Raw genomic sequence first — 23,731 nt, 5'->3', positions numbered from 1 at the left:
ATAGTGCAGACTATTATCTAAATGGGGAACACAAAGTATACTGCAGATGCTGTGGTCAAATCAAGATGTTAAAAAAAGCTGGATGAACTCAGCAGGTCGGGCAGCCTCCATTGAAAGGAGCAGTCAACGTTTTGGGCCGAGACCCTTTAGACCCTCCTTCTTTAGTCCTGACGAAGGGTCTCGGCCTGAAACGTTGACTGCTCCTTTCAACGGATGCTCCCCGACCTGCTGAGTTCATCCAGCTTTTTTTTACATCTTTATCTAAATGGGAAGATGGTTCAAACATCAGAGGTGCAAAGGGGCTTAGGAGTCCTCGTACAAGACTCCCAGGTTAATTTACAGGTTGAGTCTGTGGTTAAGATGACAAATGCAATTTTGGCATGTATTTCAAGCGAATAAAAAAAATATAAATAAGGAGATAATGTTAAGCCTTTATAAGACACTAGTCAAGCTGCACTTAGAGTATTGTCAACAGTTTTTGGCCCCATAGTTCAGAAAGGATGTGTTGTCATTGGAGAGTCCAGAGGAGGTTCACGAGGACGATTCTGGAAATGAAGGGGTTAAGGGGTTAACATATGAGGAGTCTTTAGTAGCTTTGGGCCTGTACTCACTAGAAAGAAGAATGCGGGGGGAGGGGAAGTGGGGAATTTCATTGAAACCTACTGAATGTGGAAAGGACTAGATAGGGTGAATGTGGAAAGCATGTTTCCTTTAGTGGGGGTATCCAGAACTAGAGGGCACAGTCTCAAAATTAAGGACTGCGAGGACCTCAGCTGAGGATCTTTTAGAACAGAGGTAAGGAGGAATTTTTTTAGCCGGGGTGTAGTGAATCTGTGGAATGCTCTAATACATACTGTGGTGGAGTTCAAGTCTGTGGGTATATTTAAAGCTGAGGTTGATCGTTTCCTGATGAGTCAGGGCATTTAAAGATCTGGTGAGAAAGCAGGTGTATGGAATTGAGTGGGATCCGGGATCGGCCATGATGGAATGGCGAAGTAGATTCAATAGGCTGAATGGCTCAATTCTGCTTCTATGTCTTATGGTCTTAAAATGCTGAAGGAACTCAACATCTGTGGACAATATTGCTTAATTCCATAGAGACTGCTTGACCTGTATGGTTCCTCCAACAACTTTTATGTGCTGCCACATATGTATCACCTATTCTCATTCCTCCTACCAAAATGACGAAGGGTCTCAGCCCGAAACGTCGACATCACTTCTCCCTATAGATGCTGCCTAGCCTGCTGTGTTCTACCAGCATTTTGTGTGTGTTGTTTGAATTTCCAGCATCTGCAGATTTCCTTGTGACAACTCTCATCTCTTAGTTTTAATGTTCATCTGGCATTTCCACAACCTAAGAACTTCTCCATAACATCTACTCCTCCCCCCCAATCCCATCACAGTTCATACAGCCTGGGTTTTTGTATCATTTCTAAATTTGGAAATTATATCCTACACACCCGAGTCCATCTCATCTGTAGACATTAAATAAAACATTGCTCCAAGCACAAACACTCAGGAACACACAGGAACATAAGAAGCAAGAAGTATGTACAAAATTACGAGGAGTATAGATAGGGTAAATGCAAGTAGGCTATTTCCACTGTGGTTGAGTTGAACATGGGTTAAGGGTTAAAGGTCAAAAGTTGAAGGGGAACCTGATGGGAACTTCTTCACTCAAAGGATGGTGACAGTAGGGACTGAGCTGTCAGTGCAAGTGGTGGATGCGATTTTGATTTCAATGTTCAATAGAAGCTTAGATACATGAACGGGAGAGGTATGGAGGGCTATGGTCCAATGCAGGTTGATGGGACTAGGCAGTTTAAATGACTTGGCATGAACTGAATGGGCAAAAGGGCCTGTTTCTATTCTGTACTTTTCTATGACTCTAGGAGCAGAGTAAATTAAACTTTAGTGACTCCTGGCTTCACAACAATGCAATTTCAAGTAGGTCCACAGTATCAGGTTTGGAAACTCAGGTTTATCATTCTCAAATTTAGCCACAGCTTTCCCCCCGCCCCCCGCCCCCAAGAGTGGAAATGACTAATCAATGGGACATAATCTTAAGATGAATGGAGGAAAGTATAGGGGATATCAGAGGTAGGATTTTTCCCCCACATAGATGGCAAGTCTGTGGATTTCCTTGCTACAGGCAGCTGCAGAGGCCAAACGATTATGTATATTTATGGCAGAGGTTGCTAGATTCTTGATTGGTCAGGCATGAAGGGATATGGGGAGAAGACAGCAGAATGTGGCTGAGAGAAAATTGGATCAGCCATGATGAAAAAGGCAGAGCAGACTCAATGGACCAAATGGCCTAATTCTGCACCTGTATCTTACGGAGTGCATGGAACATGCTGCCAGTGGCAGAGGAGGAGGGAGGAAACATTTATGTGACTCTTAGACAGACACATGGATGATAGAAAAATGGAGGTCTATGTGGGAGAAAGGGTTAGATTGTTCTTAATGTAGGTTAAAAGGTCGGCATAACATTGTCGGCCGAACAGCCTGTACTCTGTCATAGTCTTCTATGTTCTCACTGAATCTGAAATCCAGCAACCACTTCCTACATTCTCTTTAGTATGAGATTAATCATTCCATTAAACACCATTGTATTCTTCCTCCAGTCCAATAAGACTAGAGTCTCACTTCCAGCATGTGATAAACATACAGTACAGCACAGGGACAGGCTCTTCAACCCACAATGTTGTGCTGAATCAATTAAATTCGTAATCAAATTGCCAATTAAACTAAACTCTTCTAGCTACAAAATGTCCCTATCAATCCATCTCCCTCACATAAATGCACCTATCCAAACATCATAAAAGTCTCTAATGTATCTGCCCCTACCACCATCCCAGACACCCACAACTTCTCCTATCTCCTTTGAATTTACCCCCTCTCACCTTAAATGTATGTCCTCTGGGAACATTGCAACCCTGGGAAAAAGATATTGTCTATCTATGTCTTTCATAATTGTATAAACCTCTATCAGATCTCCCATCAGCCTCCACGGTTCCAAAGGAAACCAACCAAGTTGGTCCAACCTCCCCTACAGCTCAAACTCTGTGAACCAGGCAGCACCCTGGTAAACCTTTTCTGCACCCTCTCCACAGCCTCTTTATCATGGGGCAGCCAGAATTGTAGGCAATACTTCAGATTCCACCTAAATAGAGATTTTATAAAGCTGCCTGACTTTGAAACTCAGTGCATCGACTGATAAAGACAAACATGCCATATGCCTTCTGAACCACCCTATCAACCTGTACAGCCACTTTCAGACAGCTACAAACTTGGACCTCAAGATCCCTCTGCTCCTTACACAAGGAGACACTCTGTTGCTGTGATGCTGATTTGGAGAAAAATCCACAAACCAGCTGCATGAATTCTCAACGGTTATTACAAAGCAGCAGAGCATTGTCATACACCACCCCAGACAAGAGAGGGATGCATTACATCCCTCTCTTCTAAGCTCTGCACCTTCTGTGACTGGCTGCAGATGGACTTCAATCCAATTTACAGAGTGGAGCAGTAAGAGCTAAACTATCAGACTAGATTGAATAAATTAGACATACTTTCTGAAGTTTAGGGTTAGGGATTTGGGGCAGTACTGTAGCGACTCAATTCCACCACTGACTGTAAGGAGTTTGCATGTTCCACTTGTGACTGCGTGGGTACCCCCCCCCCCCCCCACACTCCAAAAAATGTCCGGGTTGGGGATAACGAGCAGAAGACAAACAATTTTGCAGCAGAAGCATGGCGACATTGCAGATTGTCCCCAGCACATCCTCGGATGGTACAGGCTCTTGACACTAAACAATACATTTCACTGTCTGTTTCAATGTTCCGATGTACATGTGACAAAAAAACAAACCTAGCTAAATTACAGGGTGAAACATGTAGCCAGCAGTTTGTACAGAGCTGGTGACAGCAGCTTCCTTGCAGATCAGCTTGTCTCTGATGTTAGCACATGTGCAATTTATTAGAGGTTCAGATCCAACCTCCCAATCCACAGCTGGACTCAAGGCTCAGGCCGGAGTGAGATCAGTCAGGGTGTTGGGGCTGAAGTCAGGGATTTGCCAGAGGGTCGAATGCTGGCTCACCCAACCTCCCAATCCATGGCTGGACTCGGGACTCGGGCCAGAGTGGGATTTGTCAGGGGGTCAGGACACAAGTCAGGGAATATTTAGACTCAAAGATGATATGGTAGATAAGACAATTTCTTCAGATAGAAAAATCCAACACTAAAGGACATAGAAACCAACAGCACAGTACAGACACTTTACCCACAATGTTGTGATCAATCTAACCCTTCCCTCCAACATAGCCCTCCATTTTTCTATCATCTATATGCCTGTCTAAGTCTCTTAAATGTCCCTAATGTTATGTGCCTCCACCACTACCCCAGTAGCACGTTCCATGCATCCATCACTTTCTGTATAAAAAACCTACCTCTGACATTCCCCCCCCCCCCACCCCATACTTTCCTCCAATCACCTCAAAATTATTCCCCCTCATATGAACCATTTCCCTCCTGGGGAAAATAAGACAAGACTCTGGCCGTCCAATCAGTCGATTCAGGTTATCATCCTGTATACCTCTATCAAATGACAACTCATCCTCCTCCATTCTAAACCAAAAAGCCCTAGTTTGCTCAGCCTATCCTCATAAGACATGCTCTCAGATCCAGGCAGCATCTTAATAAATCTCCTCTACACCCTCACTCAAGCTTCCACATCCTTCCTATAATGAGGCAACCAGAACTGAACTCAATATTCCAGAGGAGACAGGAAGCATTTCAAAAATCAAGAGGAAGCTTGGAAGCCTGTCTGGCCCCAAGCAGAGGACAATTGAAAATGTTAAAGCAGAGATGGAATGATTTTTGTTTGGAGAAGAAATGAAACAGAGTTAGTGAATAGTGTTCAGGAATAAATCCAGCACTGTTCTATTGAATGGCAGAGAAGATCCAGGGTCGGAATGAGATACTGCTACTTCCAGATGACACTTCATGGCATTAAGGGATTCAGATATTAGACCAGAAGACTATACGACAAAGGAGCAGAATTAGCCCATTCAGTCCATCGAGTTTGTGCCGCTGTTCTAACAGGAGTGATTTATTAACACTCTCAACCCTATTCTCCTGCCTTCAACCAATAAACTATGATGTCCTGACTAATCAAGAACCCCTTCACCCCATCAGCCTCCACTTTAAATATACCCAATTACTTGGCCTCCTCAAAGTCTCTGACAATTCACCACCGCGTGACTAAAGAAATTTCTCCTCATCTCTGTTCAAAATGGAGATCCCTCTGTTCTGAGGCTACACACTCTGGTCCTAGACTCGCCCACTATTGGAAACATCCTTTCCACATCCATTCTATCTAGGCTTTTCAATATTTGATAGCTTTCAGTGTGATCCCCTTCATTCTTCAAAACTACAGCATGTACAAGTCCAGAGTCATCAAGAGCGCCTCATACATTAACCCTTTCATTTCCAGATTCATTTTCATCAGCCTCCTCCAGACCCTCTCCAATGCCAACACATCTTTTTTTAGATAAAGAGCCTAAAACTGCTTACAATACTCCAAATGCAGTGTGACCATAAGACAAAAGAGCAGAAGTCAGCCATTCGGCCCATCGAGTCTGCTCCGTCATTTCATCATGAGCTGATCCAATCTCCCCTTTAGTCCCACTCCCCCGCCTTCTCACCATAACCTTTGATGCCCTGACTACTCAGATACCTATCAATCTCTGCCTTAAATACACCCAATGACTTGGCCTCCACTGCCGCCTGTGGCAACAAATTCCACAGATTCACCACCTTCTGACTAAAAAAAGTTTTTCGCATCTCTGTTCTGAATGGGCGCCCTGCAATCCTCAAGTCATGTCCTCCCGTACTAGACTCCCCCACCATGGGAAACAACTTTGCCACATCCACTCTGTCCATGCCTTTCAACATTCGAAATGTTTCTATGAGGTCCCCCCTCATTCTTCTAAACTCCAAGGAGTACAGTCCAAGAGCGGTCAAACGTTCCTCATGTGTTAACCCTCCCATTCCCGGAATCATTCTAGTGAATCTTCTCTGAACCCTCTCCAATGTCAGCACATCCTTTCTTAAATAAGGAGCCCAAAACTGCATACAGTATTCCAAGCAAAGTCTTACCAGTGCCTTATAGAGCCTCAACATCACATCCCTGCTCCTATACTCTATTCCCACTCTGTTTCCTGCCAATCAACCAACACTCTATCCACATATGTAACTTTCCCGTAATTTCATGGTCTCTTATCTTGTTTAGCAGCCTCATGTGAGGCACCTTGTCAAAGGCCTTCTGAAAATCCAAATACACAACATCCACTGCATCTCCCTTGTCTAGCCTACTTGTAATTTCCTCAAAAAATTGCACTAGGTTTGTCAGGCAGGGTTTTCCTTTAAGGAAACCATGCTAAGGAAACTCTGTGACCAAAGCCTTGTATAACCTTAGCATTACATCCATGCTTTTATATTCTAGTCCTCTTGAAATGAATACTAACATTTGTCTTCCTTACCACCAACTCAATCTGCAAGTTAACCTTTAGGGGATCATGTCCCTTCGTGCCTCTGATTTTTGGATTTTTCTCCCTGTTTTGAATACATTCTCAGAAATATGAAGTCAAGTTGGAAAATTCTTTGAGGCACAGCTGCAGTGAATGTCAGAACAATTTAGAGTCACAGAGTCAAAGAGAGGCACAGCACAGAAACAGGCCCTTCAGCCCACCTAGTCATGCGGAAACCATTTAAACTGTCTACTCCCATCAATCTGCCCCAAGACCATAGCCCTCCACACCCCTACCATTCATGTATCTATCCAAATTTTGCTTAAACATTGAAATTGAGCTCACATGCACCACTTGTGCTAGCAGCTCATTCCACACTCTCAGAACCCTTTGAGTGAAGAAGTTTCCCCTCATGTTCCCCTTAACCCATGCCTTCTGGTTGTAGTCCCACCCAACCTCAATGGAAAAAAGTTTGCATTTCCCCTATCTATATCCCTTATAATTCTGTATATCTCTATCAAATCTGTTCTCAATCTTCTACATTCCAAGAAATAAAGTCCTAGCTTATTCAATCTTTCCTTGTAACTCAGGTCCTCCAGATCCAACAACATTCTTGTAAATTTTCTCTGTACTCTTTCAACCTTGTTTACATCTTTTCTGTAGGCGGGTGACCAAAACCATGCATAATATTCCAAATTAGGCTCACCAGTGTCTTACAACTTCAACATAACATCCCATCTCCTGTACTCAGTACTTTGATTTATGAAGGCCACAGTGTCAAAAGCTTTCTTTATGACCTTATCTACATGTGACGGCTCCTTCAACAAATTATAATTCTGTATTCCCAGATCCCTTTGTTCTACCACACTCCTCAGTGCCCTACCTACCCAGGTTGTCCTACCAAAGTGCAAAACTCACACCTGTCTGCATTAAATTCCATCTGCCATTTTTCTGCCAATGCAAATCACTTTGTAAGCCAAGACAGCCTTCTTTGCTATCCACTATACCCCTAATCTGGGTGTCATCTGCAAAGTTAAACACATTATCATCCAGATCATTTGTACAGATGACAAACAACAAGGGATGCAGCACCAATCCCTGCAGCACTCCATTACACACAGGCCTCCAGTCAGAGAAGCAACCATCTACTACCACTCTCTGCCTTCTCCCACAAGCCCAATGTCTAATCTAATTTACTACCTCATCCTGAACGCTGAGTGAATGAACCTTCTTGACCAACCTTCCATGCAGGACATTGTCAAATACTTTGCTGAAGTCCATGTAGACAACATCCACTGCCTTGCCTTCATTAACTTTCCTGGTAACTTCCTAGAAAACCTCTATATGATTGGTTAGACATGATCTACGACGCACAAAGCCATACTGACTAACCTTAATCAGTCCATACCTATCCAAAAACTTAAATATTCAGTCCCTTAGAATATTTTCTAATAACTCCCAGGCTTACTGGCCTATAATTTCCTGGTTTATGTTCAGAGCTGCTATTAAACAGCAAAACAAAAATGGCCATCCTCCAATCCTCTGGTACCTCTCCTGTTGCTAAATCCTGTTAAATATCTCTGCCAGCGCCCCAGCAATTTCTGCATTTGCCTCCCGCAGGGTTGACAGGAGCACCTTGCCAGGCCCTGCCCTCTAGCTCTGATGCAAACCATCCTTTCTGTACAGGTCCTACCTTCCCTGGAAGAGAACCCAATGATTCTCATACCAGCTCTTTAGCCATGTACTAAACTGTATAATCTTCCTAGTCATCCTGAGATCACAACCCTAGAGGTCCTGCCCTTTAACTCAGCACCTAACACCCTTTGAAGAATCTCATCCCTCACCCTACCCATGTCATTGGTCCCTACATGGACCACATCCTCTGGCTGTTCACCCTCCCACTTGAGAAAGCTGAGGACTCAATCTGAGATCTCCCAGACTCTGGCACCCATGAAGCAACATCCCATCCACAATCTCATTCTCACCTACTGAATCTCCTTTCTGTTCCCCTACCTAACAAATCCTCTTCTTCCCCTTTCCCTTCTGAGTCACAGAGCCAGACAGTGCCAGAGGCCCAACCACTGTGTTAGGTCATCCCACATAACAATATCCAAAGTGTTGTTGAGGGGGATAACCACAGGGGTACTCTGAACTGGCTCCTTAGCCCCTTTCCCCTTGCAGACTGTCACCCAGTTTCCTGTGTCCTGCACCTCGGGTGTAACATCCTCTCTATATGTCCTATCAATCACCCCCTCAGCCTCCCAAATGATCTGGAGTTCATCCAGTTCCAGCTCCAACTCCTTATCGTGGATTGTTAGAAGCTGCAGTTGTAGTCATCAGGGACACTGGAGGTCTCCTTGCCTTCCCGCATCTTGCAAGAGGAGCATTCCACTATCCTGCACAGCATCTCCACTGTCCTAAGTGAGCAAATGTAAAGAAGGGAGGGAAATAAAAACGCTACCTAGAACTTTTCTTTTTTGCTTTCTCTGACGGAAGACTCTCTTCACTGAAGCCTCGAATAGCTAAACCCTCAAGATCACCACTCTGACTCTGTCCACTCCAAATACAGCCGTTGAGCTTGTCCCTGCCTTCCTTTAATTTGTTCTTGCTAATCAATTCCAAACACCGCTTGGTTGCTGGTCAAAGCTCCAAGAAACTGCCATGCTTGGCCGCTTTTCCTATGCGGTCAGTGGACCTAATGAAATTCCCTCCTCTCAAGCTTCTAATCTCCCAATTGGTCACTGGTCAGAGCTCGTGCGGCTGTCTGGGGCTACTCTTATTTCTTACGTCCTCAATAATTTTAAAGTGAGTGGAGGAAAGTATATGGGGGGATGTCAGAAGTTAAGTAATTTTTTTTTACAAAGAGAGTGCATGGAGAATGCTGGTGGGGTGGTGGTAGAAACAAACACATTAGAAACATTTAGGAGACTCTTAGATGATAGAAAAATGGAGGGCTATGTAGGAGGGAAGCGTTAGATTAATCTTAAAGTAGGTTAAAACGTCAGCACAACATTGTGGGCCAAAGGGCCTTCTGTGTTCAATGGATCCTGTTAGGTGATACCTAATTGATTTCAATCTATCTATTGATTGATTGATTTATTTAGTGATACAGCCCAGCAACCTAACTATTTAAACCTCAGTTAATGATGGGACAATTTACATTGACCAATTAACTCACTAACTGGCACGTCACTGCAGGAGGAAAGCAACATAGTCAAGGAAAGGACATACAAACTCCTTACAGCTGACATCAGAATTGAACTGCTAACTCCAACGCCCTGAGCTGCTAACTACTACACTACTGTGGCACCCCATATTATATTTGTAGGCCCAGAGAAAGAAGCAGGCATTTGAATTCAGGCCTGGAATTGCTGTAATAAGACAGGCTGCTTTTATTTATAAGCAAGCAGCTCTGAACACATTGGCATGGCAGCCCAGCCTCTGGGAGAGCTCGAGATGAGCAGATATTTGCCTCTGGCACTCACCCCTGTAGCTTGGGAGAAGGAGCTGTGCTTGACATCAGTGCTCATGGCCACCTCCCTCAGGTCTTTGGCTGTTCGTTCTAACTGGACGTGGAGCAGGCTCAGGAGGCAGGGTGGCCTCTGACTCTTGGGCAGATACGGAAGAAATGCCAGAAGATCAGCTGACTGAACAACTTCGCCAGCGTCTGGTCATCTTGTCGGCAGCGTGCCCACGACTATCCAGCTCTAAAGAGAAAGATATTGCTGACAGCCCCGACTCCCACTGATCTGTTATTACAAACATCCCTGCAAATAACAGCACTGTCACTGTGTTGTGTCAATATCTCTTAAGAGACATCCTGGGCCCAACATATTGATGCAATTACAAAGGCAGCACAGCAAGGGCTGTATTTGAGTAGGAGCTTGAGAAGAATTGATACGTCACCAAAGACTCTCCAAAATTTCTACTGTTGAGAGGATTCTCACTGGTTACATCACCGTTTGGTGTGGAGGGACCACTACAAAGGATCAAAAAAGTCTGCAGAAAGTTGTAATCAGCCAGCTCCATCACCACTACTGAGGATACCTTCAAAAGGCGATGCCTCAAGAAGGCAGCATCCATTATTAAGGACTCCCAACACCCAGGACATGCCTTCTTCTCAATGCTACCATCAAGGAGATGGTACAGGAATTTGAAGAGACAAATTTAATGATTCAGGAACAGCTTCTACCCTTAAGCCCTCAGATTTCTGTATGGACAATGAACCCATTTACACCACCTCACTTTTTTTTACATATATATTCCTTATTGTAATTTATTGGATTCATTAGTTGTGTGGGGAATAGGAGCCTGCTGCACAGACAACAGCTTACTCTCCATATTGTACTGCTCTGACTTGTGTATCACATAGAGAGCTAGGAGACGACAACTATGGTTGACCCCAACAAACAGTAGGTCTCAAAGCCATATGATGAATCAGCCAGAGAGGAAGAAAATGTGTCCATATTCTGCAGGTTGCAATGGGAAATGTGTCCATATTCTGCAGGTTGCAATGGGAAAATGTGTCCATATTCTGCAGGTTGCAACGGGAAATGTGTCCATATTCTGCAGGTTGCAACGGGAAATGTGTCCATATTCTGCAGGTTGCAACGGGAAATGTGTCCGTATTCTGCAGGTTGCAATGGGAAAATGTGTTCGTATTCTGCAGGTTGCAATGGGAAATGTGTCCATATTCTGCAGGTTGCAATGGGAAATGTGTCCATATTCTGCAGGTTGCAATGGGAAATGTGTCCGTATTCTGCAGGTTCAGGTTGCAATGGGAAAATGTGTCCATATTCTGCAGGTTGCAATGGGAAAATGTGTCCATATTCTGCAGGTTGCAATGGGAAAATGTGTCCATATTCTGCAGTGTTGCAATGGGAAATGTGTCCATATTCTGCAGGTTGCAATGGGAAATGTGTCCATATTCTGCAGGTTGCAATGGGAAATGTGTCCGTATTCTGCAGGTTCAGGTTGCAATGGGAAAATGTGTCCGTATTCTGCAGGTTGCAATGGGAAATGTGTCCGTATTCTGCAGGTTCAGGTTGCAATGGGAAAATGTGTCCGTATTCTGCAGGTTGCAATGGGAAATGTGTCCGTATTCTGCAGGTTGCAATGGGAAATGTGTCCGTATTCTGCAGGTTGCAATGGGAAATGTGTCCGTATTCTGCAGGTTGCAATGGGAAAATGTGTCCATATTCTGCAGGTTGCAATGGGAAATGTGTCCATATTCTGCAGGTTGCAATGGGAAAATGTGTCCATATTCTGCAGTGTTGCAACGGGAAATGTGTCCATATTCTGCAGTGTTGCAATGGGAAATGTGTCCATATTCTGCAGGTTGCAACGGGAAATGTGTCCGTATTCTGCAGGTTGCAACGGGAAAATGTGTCCGTATTCTGCAGGTTGCAACGGGAAAATGTGTCCGTATTCTGCAGGTTGCAACGGGAAAATGTGTCCGTATTCTGCAGGTTCAGGTTGCAATGGGAAAATGTGTCCGTATTCTGCAGGTTGCAATGGGAAATGTGTCCATATTCTGCAGGTTGCAATGGGAAATGTGTCCATATTCTGCAGGTTGCAATGGGAAATGTGTCCATATTCTGCAGGTTGCAACGGGAAATGTGTCCATATTCTGCAGGTTGCAACGGGAAATGTGTCCGTATTCTGCAGGTTGCAACGGGAAAATGTGTCCGTATTCTGCAGGTTCAGGTTGCAATGGGAAATGTGTCCGTATTCTGCAGGTTGCAACGGGAAAATGTGTCCGTATTCTGCAGGTTCAGGTTGCAATGGGAAAATGTGTCCGTATTCTGCAGGTTGCAACGGGAAAATGTGTCCGTATTCTGCAGGTTGCAATGGGAAATGTGTCCGTATTCTGCAGGTTCAGGTTGCAATGGGAAAATGTGTCCGTATTCTGCAGGTTGCAATGGGAAATGTGTCCGTATTCTGCAGGTTGCAATGGGAAATGTGTCCGTATTCTGCAGGTTGCAATGGGAAATGTGTCCGTATTCTGCAGGTTGCAATGGGAAATGTGTCCGTATTCTGCAGGTTCAGGTTGCAATGGGAAAATGTGTCCGTATTCTGCAGGTTGCAATGGGAAATGTGTCCGTATTCTGCAGGTTGCAATGGGAAAATGTGTCCGTATTCTGCAGGTTGCAATGGGAAAATGTGTCCGTATTCTGCAGGTTGCAATGGGAAAATGTGTCCGTATTCTGCAGGTTGCAATGGGAAAATGTGTCCGTATTCTGCAGGTTCCAATGGGAAATGTGTCCGTATTCTGCAGGTTGCAATGGGAAATGTGTCCATATTCTGCAGGTTGCAATGGGAAATGTGTCCATATTCTGCAGGTTGCAATGGGAAATGTGTCCATATTCTGCAGGTTGCAATGGGAAATGTGTCCATATTCTGCAGGTTGCAATGGAAAACCCACAGCTTTGTTCCATCCACCGTAACCAACTGAAAGGGTTGAAAATGCAGTACTACAGAGTTAAGTGTAATAGAGTCATGGAGCACCATGACACAGAAACAGGACCTTCAGCCCATCTACACCATGCCAAAAAATCATTCTGCCACATTCCATTGACCTGTATCTGGTCCTCCATACCCCTCCCTTCCATGTACATCCATACCTCTCAAGTTCAATCTCTTTAAGGTTCATTTGCTCTCACAAGTGGACACAAAAAAAATCCCAAAGGCAATCATACCAAGAACAGTGTTTTGCCCAGAACCCTGTGCCAAGTGTTTATTCAATTAACAGAAATTCAAGCAAGTTATCTCATCATTTTGTGATATGTTGGGGAACACTAACAAGCTGCCACTTCTCCCATACAATGACACAACTTCACTGTAAATTATTTTGAGATATTCTGGAAGGGATATAGAAGCACTGAAGAAAATCAAGTCTGCTTCAAATGTTACTCCCAAATATGTTGCTATGAACATTCACAAGAATGACCAGATACATTTGCCTTTGAGTCAACATTTTATTAAACCTTTAATAAATCTAAAAACAGAAGCAGATAAAAACTCATTCGCTGCATGTTTAGGTTCTAGCTTTAAGGCTTCAAACTGCAAATGTGCCCTATCACCAGCTTGTCCTTCCTCAAAGTATCACTACACACTGCCCCATCCTCAGCCCTATCACTCCAGTTCCCAACTATCTGCCAAATTAGTTTAAACCCTCCCCAATAGTTCTGGCAAAGTTACCCTGAAGGATATTGGTCCCCTCTGGGTTCAGAACTGGCCTGTAACTCACATACCCTTTGGAGGGCTGTCAGAGGTTACAGTGGGACATTGATATGAAGCAAAACTGGGCTGAGAAGTGGCAGACGGAGTTCAACCCAGATAAGTGTGAGGTGGTTCATTTTGGTAGGTCAAATATGATGGCAGGATAGAGTATTAATGGTAAGACTCTTGGCAGTGTGGAGGATCAGAGGGATCTTGGGGTCTGAGTCCATAAGACACTCAAAGCTGCTGCGCAGGTTGACTCTGGTTAAGAAGGCATATTATGCATTTGCCTTCATCAATCATGGGATTGAGTTTAAGAGCTGAGAGATAATGTTGCAGCTATACAGGACCCTGGTCAGACCCCACTTGGAGCACTGTGCTCAATTCTGGTCGCCTAACTGCAGGAAGGATGTGGAAATCATATAAAAGGTGCAGAGGAGATTTACAAGGATGTTGCCTGGAGTGGGGAGCATGCCTTATGAGAATAGGTTGAGTGAATTCAGCCTTTTCTCCTTGGAGCGATGGAGGATGAGAGGTGACCTGATAGAGGTGTACAAGATAATGACAGGCACTGATTGTGTGGATAGTCAGGGGCTTTTTCCCAGGGCTGAAATGGCTAGCACGAGAGGGCATAGTTTTAAGCTGCTTGGAAGTAGGTACAGAGGAGATGTCAGGGGGTAAGTTTTTTCTACGCAGAATGTTGAGTGCATGTAATGTGCTGCTGGTGACGGTGGTGGAGGTGGAAACGATAGGGTCTTTTAAGAGGCTCCTGGATAGATACATGGAGCTTAGAACAATAGAGGGCTATGAGTAAGCCTAGGTAGTTCTAAGGTAAGGACATGTTCGGCACAGTTTTGTGGGCCAAAGGGCTTGTATTGTGCTGTAGATTTTCTATGTTCTATGTCCTATGTTCAAATTTTACCTACCTCTTCACATTTATTTGGGTTGAACTCCATCTGCCACTTCTCAGTCCAGTTCTGCATCCTATGGCTATTTTGCTGCAACCTCCAGTCTATCCACAACACCCTCAAATTTTGTATCATCAGCAAATTTATGAACCCACCCTTCTACTTCCTCATCCAAGTCATTTAAAAAAAATCACAAAGAGGAGGGTTCCCACAACAGATTCCTGCGGGACTCACTGGTTATAATTTCCTGGGTTATCTCTACTCCCTTTCTTGAACAAGGGAACAACATCTGCCACCTTCCAATCATCTGGTACTTCTCCCATCTCTATTGATGATGCAAAGATCATTACTAGAGGCTCAGTAATCTCCTCCCTCGCTTCCCACAGTAGCCTGGGGTACATCTTGTCCGGTCCCTGTGATTTATCTAACTTAATGCTTTTCAAAAGCACCAGCACGTCTTCTTTCTAAATATCTATACACTTAAGCATTTCAGTCCACTGTAAGTTATCCCCACAATTGCCAAGGTCCTTTTCACTGGTGAATACTGAAGCAAAGTATTCATTAAGTACCTCTGCTACCTCCTCCATGCACATTTCCAGTATCATACCTGACTGGTCCTATTCTCACACGGCTCATCCTCTTGCTCTTCATATACTTGTGGAATGCCTTGGGGTTTTCCTTACTCCTGCTCGCCAAGGCCTCCTCATGGCTCCTTCTAGCTCTCCTAATTTCATTCTTAGCTCTTTCAATGTCAGAAAGTGTAGGGTCATGCACTTTGGTAGAAGAAATAAACGGGCAGACTATTATTTAAATGCGAAGAGAATTCAAAGTTCTGAGGTACAACGGGACTTGGGAGACCTCATGCAGGATACCCTTAATGTTAACCTACCTCCAGGTTGAGTTGGTGGTGAAGAAGGCGAATGCAATGTTGGTATTCATTTCTAGAGGAATAGAGTATAGGAGCAGGAATGTGAAGTTGAGGCTCTATAAGGCACTGGTAAGAGCTCACTTGGAATACTGTGTGCAGTTTTGGGCTCCTTATTTAAGAAAGGATGTGCTGACTTTGGAGAGGGTTCAGAGAAGATTCACTAGAATGATTCTGGGAATGAGAGGGTAACACATGAGGACCGTTTGACTGCTCTTGGACTGTACTCCTTGGAGTTTAGAAGAATGAGGGGGGACCTCATAGAAACATTTCGTATGTTGAAAGGCATGGACAGAATGGATGTGGCAAAGTTGTTTCCCATGGTGGGGGAGTCTAGTACGAGAGGACATGACTTGAGGATTGCAGGGCGCCCATTCAGAATAGAGATGCGAAAATATTTTTTTAGTCAGAGGGTGATGAATCTGTGGAATTTGTTGCCACGGGCGGCAGTGGAGGCCAAGTCATTGGGTGTATTTAAGGCAGAGACTGATAGGTATCTGAGTAGTCAGGGCATCAAAGATTATGGTGAGAAGGCAGGGGAATGGGACTAAACGGGAGATTGGATCAGCTCATGATGAAATGGCGGAGCAGACTCAATGGGCCGAATGGCCGACTTCTGCTCCTTTGTCTTATGGTCTTACCTGGCGCCCTTGTAATTTTCTAAAGCTCTCTACTCACACAACTGTGGAGGGTCTCATCAGCAAGAACGACGAGTCAGCATACAGAGGAGGTGCAGTGGCTAATGGACTGATGAAGAACCAACAACCTGTCTCTGAATGTGAACAAAACAAACAAAATGGTTGTTGACTTCAGGAGGGCACGGAGCGACCAGTCTCCGCTGAACATTGACAGCTACTCGGTTGAGATCGTTAAGAGCACCAAATTTCTTGGTGTTCACCTGGCGGAGAATCTCACCTGGTCCCTCAACACCAGCTCCATAGCAAAGAAAGCCCAGCAGCATCTCTACTTTCTGCAAAGTCTGAAAAAAGTCCATCTCTCACCCCCATCTTCATCACATTCTACAGAGGTTGTATTGAGAGCATCCTGAGCCACTGCATCACTGCCTGGTTCAGAAATTGCACCATCTCGGATCGCAAGACCCTGCAGCAGATAGTGAGGTCAGTTGAGAAGATCATCGGGGTCTTTCTTCCCACCATTACAGACATTTACACTACACACTGCATCCGCAAAGCAAACAGCATTATGAAGGACCCCACGCACCCCTCATACAAACTCTTCTCCCTCCTGCCATCTGGGAAAAGGCACCAAAGCATTCCGGCTCTCACGACCAGACTATGTAACAGTTTCTTCCCCCAAGCCATCAGACTCCTCAATACCCAGAGTCTGGACTGACATCAATTTACTGCCCTCTACTGTGCCTATTGTCTTGTCTGTTATTTATTGTAATGCCTGCACTTTTTCATGCACCTTATGCAGTCCTGGGCAGGTCTGTAGTCTAGTGTAGTTTTTTCTGTGTTGTTTTTACGTAGTTCAGTGTAGTTTTTGTATCATTTAATGTACTGTACCAGCAGTTATGGTCGAAATGATAATAAAAAGTGACTTGACTTGAACAGTACCTTGTTTCTTGAACCCTTTCGTAAGCTTTTCTTTTCTCCTAAACTAGATTTTCTACATACTTTGTGCACCATGGGTCTTTTATTTTACCATCCTTTCCCTGCCTCAATGGAACATACATTGCCACATTTTGTGCCATTATTTCCCTGAGAACAGCTGCTCCCAATTTATGTTCACAAGTTCCTGCCTAATAGCATCATATTTCCCCTACTCCAATTAAATTAATTGTCTGCTCCTATCCCTCTCCAGCACTATGGCAAAGGAGACAGAGTTGTGATCACTGTCTCCAAAATGCTCTCCCACCAAGAGATCTGACATCTGACCAAGTTCATTTACAAACATTTGTAAATGTAATAAATATTGAGAACATGAGTTACAGAGTCTTTGAAGGTGAGTCCATTAGTTGTGGGAACTGTTCAGTGTTGGGATGAGTGAAGTTATACGCACTGGCTCAGGAGCCCAATGGTTGAGGGACAAAAACTGTTCCTGAACCTGGTGGTACGGGACCTCCACAGTGACTTCCACCCACAATGACTCAGTGGACAATCCCTCCATGGCTTCCTCCTTTTCTGCAGCTGTGATACTATCCCTAATTGACAATGCCACTCCCCCACCTCTGTTGCTTCCCTCCCGTCCTTTTCAAATCATCTAAGGCTCCACACACTCAGCAGCAATTCTTGCCCGAGACATCCAATCCTCTGTAATGGCTACAACATCATAGTTCCATATATTGATCCACACTCTAAATTCATCTGCCTTGCTTATGATGCTACTTGCATTAAAATGGACATATCTGGCTGTGCTTCTTTGCTCTATCATCTGCCTATCCTTCCTCATAAACTCCCTACAAGCTGTCACTACTTGTGTGCCAACTGTCCCATCCTCTGCCTCTTCACTTCGGTTTCCACCCCCCTGCAAATCTAGTTTAAACTCTCCCCAACAGCATTAGCAAACCTCCCTCCCAGGATATTGGTTCTCCTCCAGTTCAGGTGCAACTCGTTCCACTTGGACAGGTCACCCCCTCCCCAGAAAAGGTTCCAATGATCCAAAAACATCTCCATAGCCACTCATTCATCAGCGCTATCTTCCTGTTCTGACCTTCATTCACTAGCTCGTGGCACTGAGAGTAATCCGGAGATCACCACCTTGGAGGTACTGCTCTTCAGCCTCCTTCCTAACTCCCTAAACTTACTGCGCAGAACCTCTACCCCTCTCCTGCCTACGTCATTGGTACCAACATGTACTACAATCTCCGGGGGCTCACCCACTCCTTCAAGAATATTCTGCAACTGCTTAGAGACATCTTCGACCCTAGCACCCAGGAGGCAACAGACTATACTGGTGTCTCTTTTGCTGCTGCAGAGTCTCCTATGTGCCCCCTAATTATAGAGTCCCCTATAACTATTGCTCTGCCCGATTTCACCCTACCCTTCTGAGACTCAGAGCCAACCACAGTGATATTGGTCAGGCTGCTGCTGCCTTGCCTAGATAGATCATCCCCATCCCCCCAGAAGTATCCAAAGAGGTATACCTGTTGCTGAGGGGAATAGCCAAAGGGGGACCCTGCACGGACAACCTTCTCCCTTTACCTCTCGGTGTTCACCCATCTACTCCCTGAATTCTGCACTCTGGGTGTAACCACCTGCTCAAAAGTCATATCTATCAACTGCTCTGCTTCCTGGATGATCCTAAGTTCATCCAACTCCAGCTCCTTAAAGTGGTCTTTCATGAGCTAGAGTTGGCTGCACTTCCTTCAGGTGTAGCCATCAGGGAGACTGTCAGGATCCATGAATTCCCACATCCTACAGGAGGAGCATTCCACTGCCATATCTACCACCCTGCCTGCACTGTACACTGACCAATTCTTCTAACCTGTGACTTTGACCTCAGCCTCTTCTCGTCAAATCCTCGAGTCAAAGCCTGACACTCTACTCTCACCGCTGGTCCTCTCCCAACAATGGCCACCCCGCTTGTCCCTTTTATTTAATTTGCAGTGCTTTCCTCCCAATGCTGACTGGGCCTCTGGAATGTCCAAACGCCTGCGAAGCTCTCCTTTATACAAGCTTGGTTCACCTGCGAGAAACCTCTTTGAAGTTCTCTGCTCCCGATGCTGATTGGGCTTCCAGAATGTTCGAATGCTCACAAAGCTCTTCTTTTATACAAGCTTCGCCAACCTGTGAGTAAGCTCTTTGAAGTGCTCTGTTCCCGATGCTGTTTGGGCCTCTGAATTAATACAGACTCAACCTGTAAATTAACCTTCTGGGAGTCCTACATGAAGACTTCTAAGTCCCTCTACACCTCTGATGTTTGAACCTTCTCCCCATTTAGATAATAGTCCACACTATTGTTCCTTTTACCAAAATGCATTATCACACATTTCCCAACACTGTAATCCATCTGCCACTTCTTTGCCCATTCTTCCAATCCATTTATGTCTTGCTGCAATCGCATTGCTTCCTCAGCACTACATACCCCTCCACCTATCTTTGTATCATCCATAGACTTTGCCAAAAAACCATCAATTCCATTATCTAAATCATTGACAAACAGTGTGAAAAGCAGTGGTCCCAATACTGACCCCTGAAGAACACCACTAGTCACCGGAGGCCAACCAAAAAAGGCCCCTTTTATTCCCACTCATTGCCTCCTGCCTGTCAGCAATTCAGTTATCCATGCCAGTCTCTTTCCTGTAACGCCATAGGATTTTATCTTGTTAAGAAGCCTCAAGTGTGGCACATTATCAAACACCTTCTGGAAATACAAGCAAATGACATCCCACTGCCTCTACTTTGTTCACACTGGTTGTTAAGCGTTCTTCGAGGTATAGAACTGGTATACTGGATGGTGGCAAATGGTTGGACTTTACTCAAGGGCTGCAAGCATTGAGTGAAGGCCAACCATTCTCCTACCTTCTCCCTGTAACCTTTGATTCCCTGACTAATCAAGAACCTATCAAACTCAGCTCTGAGTACACCCAATAACTTGGCCACCACAACCATCTGTGGCAGTCGATTCCAAACATTCACCACCCTCTGGCTAAAGAAATTCCTCCTCATTTCTGTTCAAGATGGATGTCCCCCTAGACTGAGGCTATGCCTCTGGTCCCAGACTAACCCATTATAGAAAACACAATTCTTTCCAGGCGTTTCAATATTTGATGGGTTTCAATGACTTTTGTATGAAAAATATGTAAGGCAAGCATTTCACAGTATCTTGGCATACATGGTTAATAATAAAGCAATTCTAATGCCAAAACAGGCATGCAGCTCCAACTACTTCTGTGACAAAAAAATTCCTGGAAGACAGAGAACACTTCATACAATATTCAAAGTCTCCTTGACAATAAATATTACATCCAGACCAACACTTGGGAACCTTTGTGTCTGCACTGTGCATGGTGGAGAAAAGAGCATTCAGGGAGGTCCTGAACCCCTCCAGTCTCTAAGACAGAAGCACATAGAGGGCAAGCAAACAGCATTCAATATCCTCAATAACCCACTCAGGCCCACATCCCCTCAGGAATTCAACAGCCCCAATGACCCATTCACCCCCAAGGAAGATAATATCCCCAATGACCCACTCATTCCTCAAGGACTCAATATCCCCAATGACACATTTACCCCTCAGGGACTCAATATCCTCAACAACCCACACCCCACCCCCCAGGGACTCAAATCCCCAACGACACTCTCACACCCTCAGGAACTCAGTATCCTCAATGACCCACTTGCCCTCAGGGACTCAATATTCCCAATGACCCACTCACCCCCTCAGGGAATCAATATTCCCAATGGCCCAGCTATTCCCTCAATTGCCTGCCCTTGATGGACCACACCCCAAAGCTCTAAAAGAGGTAGCTGAAGAGATTGTGGTGGCATTTGTAATGATTTACCAAGAATCACAAGATTCTGGTACGGTTCTTGAAGACTTGAAAATTGCAAATGTCACTCCACTCTTGAGGAAGAGAGGTTAGCAGAAGAAAGGCAATTATAGGTCAGCATGACTGACCTCAGTAATTGGGAAGATGTTGGAGCCGATTGGTAAAATAGGCCAGTGTCACGGAAAACCTATTGGAATTCTTTGAAGAAACAACAAGCAAGGCAGACAAAGGAGAATCGGATGATGTTGTGTACTTGGATTTTCTGAAGGCTAACGACAAGATGCCACACATGAAGCTGTAAACAAGGTAAGAGCCCGGGATATTACAAGAGAGATACTGGCATGGATAACACAATAGCTGATTGGCAGGATGCAAAGAGTGGGAATAAAGGGATCCTTTTCAGATTGACTGCCAGTTGATAGTGGTGCTTCACAGGGATCTGTGTTGGAACCGCTTCTTTTTATGTTGCATGTCAACAAATTTGATGATGAAATTGATGGCTTTGTGGCCAAGTTTGCAGACAAATATAGGTGGAGGGGCAGGTAGTTCTGAGGAAGTAAGGAGGCTGCAGAAGGGCTTAAGACAGATTAGGAAAATGGACAAAGAGGTGCCACATGGAATACAGTGTTGGGAAGTGTATGGTCATGCACTTTTGTAGAAGGGATAAAAGCACAGACTATTTCCTAAATGGGGAGAAAATTCAAAAACCCGAGGTGCAAATGGATCTGGGAGTCCTCATGCAGGATTCACCTAAGTTTAATTTGCAAGTTGACTCGATAGTGAGAAAGGCAAATGCAATGTTAGCAAAGATGCCTTAATGCGTTTAAAAGAACTATCGTTGCTTAAAACTGATTGAAACACTGCTGATTGTGGACGGACTTGTCACCAAATTCCACGAAGGAAAATGGTTGCAGGTCAGTGATACAAGTGCATTTAAGGAAACAGGACTTTAAACTCCCAATACTGACTATCTTGCTGGCAAATGTACAGTCTCTGGTGAGTAGAACCGATGATCTCAGAGCTAGGGTGCTGAATCAGAGGGACATTAGGACCATGTGTGTCTTTTGTTTCACAGAAGAGTGGTTAATCCCTTCCGTACTAGACGCAGCGATTCAGATTGACGGGTTTACTATAGTATAGATCTATAGTCTCTCAAAAGCAGAGATGAAGGAGTATGCCTCATGATCAGTTCTTCTTGGTGCACAAATATATCAGTGCTGTCCCAATTCTGCTCACCAGACCTGGAATATCTAACAGTTAAGTGCCGTCCTTTTTTAACTTCCACAGGAGATTTCCGAGATCATTTTGGTAATTTCACCTCAGGCCAATGACAACAGGCTTAGATGATCTGAGCAATGGGATCAACATGCACTAAGCAGCACATCCTAATGCCTTCACCATTGTTATGAGGGATTTTAACAAGGCCAGTCTGGAAAAGTCACTAAGCAATTACCATCAACAGATCAGATGCAATACCAGAGGAAACAACACTGTACCACTGTTACACCACCATCAAGAATGCCTACCGTGCTATTTCACACCCTCACTTCTGGAAGTCTAGTCACCTGGCTGTACTTCTACTCCCTGAGTACAGGCAGAGACTGAAGACTGCAGCACCAGTGGTGAGGACCAATAAGGTATGGACAATAGACAATAGACAGTAGGTGCAGGAGTAGGCCATTTGGCCCTTCTACCCAGCACCGCCATTCACTGTGATCATGGCTGATCATACACAATCGGTACCCCATTCCTACCCTCTCCCCATATCCCTTGACCCCGCTATCTTTAAGAGCTCTATCTAACTCCCTCTTGAGTGCATCCAGAGAATTGGCCTCCACTGCCTTCTGGGGCAAAGCATTCCACATATCCACCACTCTCTGGGTGAAAAAGTTTTTCCGCATCTCTGTTCTAAATGGCCTACCCCTTATTCTTAAACTGTGGCCTCTAGTTCTGGACTCACCCATCAGCGGGAACATGCTTCCTGCCTCCAGTGTGTCCAATCCCTTAATAATCTTATATGTTTCAATCAGATCCCCTCTCATCCTTCTAAATTCCAGTGTATACAAGCCCAGTCGCTCCAATCTTTCAACATATGACAGTCCCGCCATTCCAGGAATTAACCTTGTGAATCTACGCTGCACTCCCTTAACAGCACGAATGTCCTTCCTCAAATTTGGAGACCAAAACTGCACACAATACTCCAGGTGGGGTCTCACCAGGGCCCTGTACAGCTGCAGAAGGACCTCTTTACTCCTATACTCAATTCTTCTTGTTATAAAAGCCAGCATGCCATTAGCTTTCTTCACTGCCTGCTGTACCTGCATGCTTGCTTTCATTGACTGATGTACAAGAACACCTGTACTTCCCCTTTTCCTAACTTGACTCCATTTAGATAGTAATCTGCCTTCCTGTTCATGCCACCAAAGTGGATAACCTCATATTTATCCACATTAAGCTGCATCTGCTATACATTTGCCCACTCACCCAACCTGTCCAAGTCACCCTGCATTCTCATAACATCCTCCTGACATTTCACACTGCCACCCAGCTTTGTGTCATCAGCAAATTTGCCAATGTTACTTTTAATCCCTTCATCTAAATCATTAATGTATATTGCAAACAGCTGCGGTCCCAGCACCGAACCTTGCAGTACCCCACTGGTCACAGCCTGCCATTCCGAAAGGGACC

The 23,731-nt window shown here is 44.7% G+C and overlaps 1 protein-coding gene across 3 annotated transcripts in view; it reads right to left on the bottom strand.

The window, feature by feature from the left end:
* The window catches only part of phrf1 (PHD and ring finger domains 1), a 188,827-nt gene that overhangs the window by 114,714 nt on the left and 50,382 nt on the right, over positions 1-23,731 (bottom strand). Inside the window, exons 1-2 of one of the 3 annotated variants that reach the window (XM_059976265.1) lie at positions 15,271-15,439; positions 10,020-10,241 (exon numbers count right to left, since the gene is read on the bottom strand). The exons of the other annotated variants lie outside the window; for them this stretch is intronic. Coding sequence (XP_059832248.1) covers positions 10,020-10,054 — 35 coding nt within the window. The 5' untranslated portion in view covers positions 10,055-10,241; positions 15,271-15,439. Of the gene's footprint in view, positions 1-10,019; positions 10,242-15,270; positions 15,440-23,731 lie in introns of those variants that run through there. 3 annotated transcript variants of the gene reach the window in all.

Source organism: Hypanus sabinus, chromosome 7 (assembly GCF_030144855.1).
Source record: "Hypanus sabinus isolate sHypSab1 chromosome 7, sHypSab1.hap1, whole genome shotgun sequence".
NCBI classification, from domain to species: domain Eukaryota; kingdom Metazoa; phylum Chordata; class Chondrichthyes; order Myliobatiformes; family Dasyatidae; genus Hypanus; species Hypanus sabinus.
The sequence above is the reverse complement of the archived record's forward strand: the minus strand, read 5'-3'. Positions and strand labels throughout refer to the sequence as shown.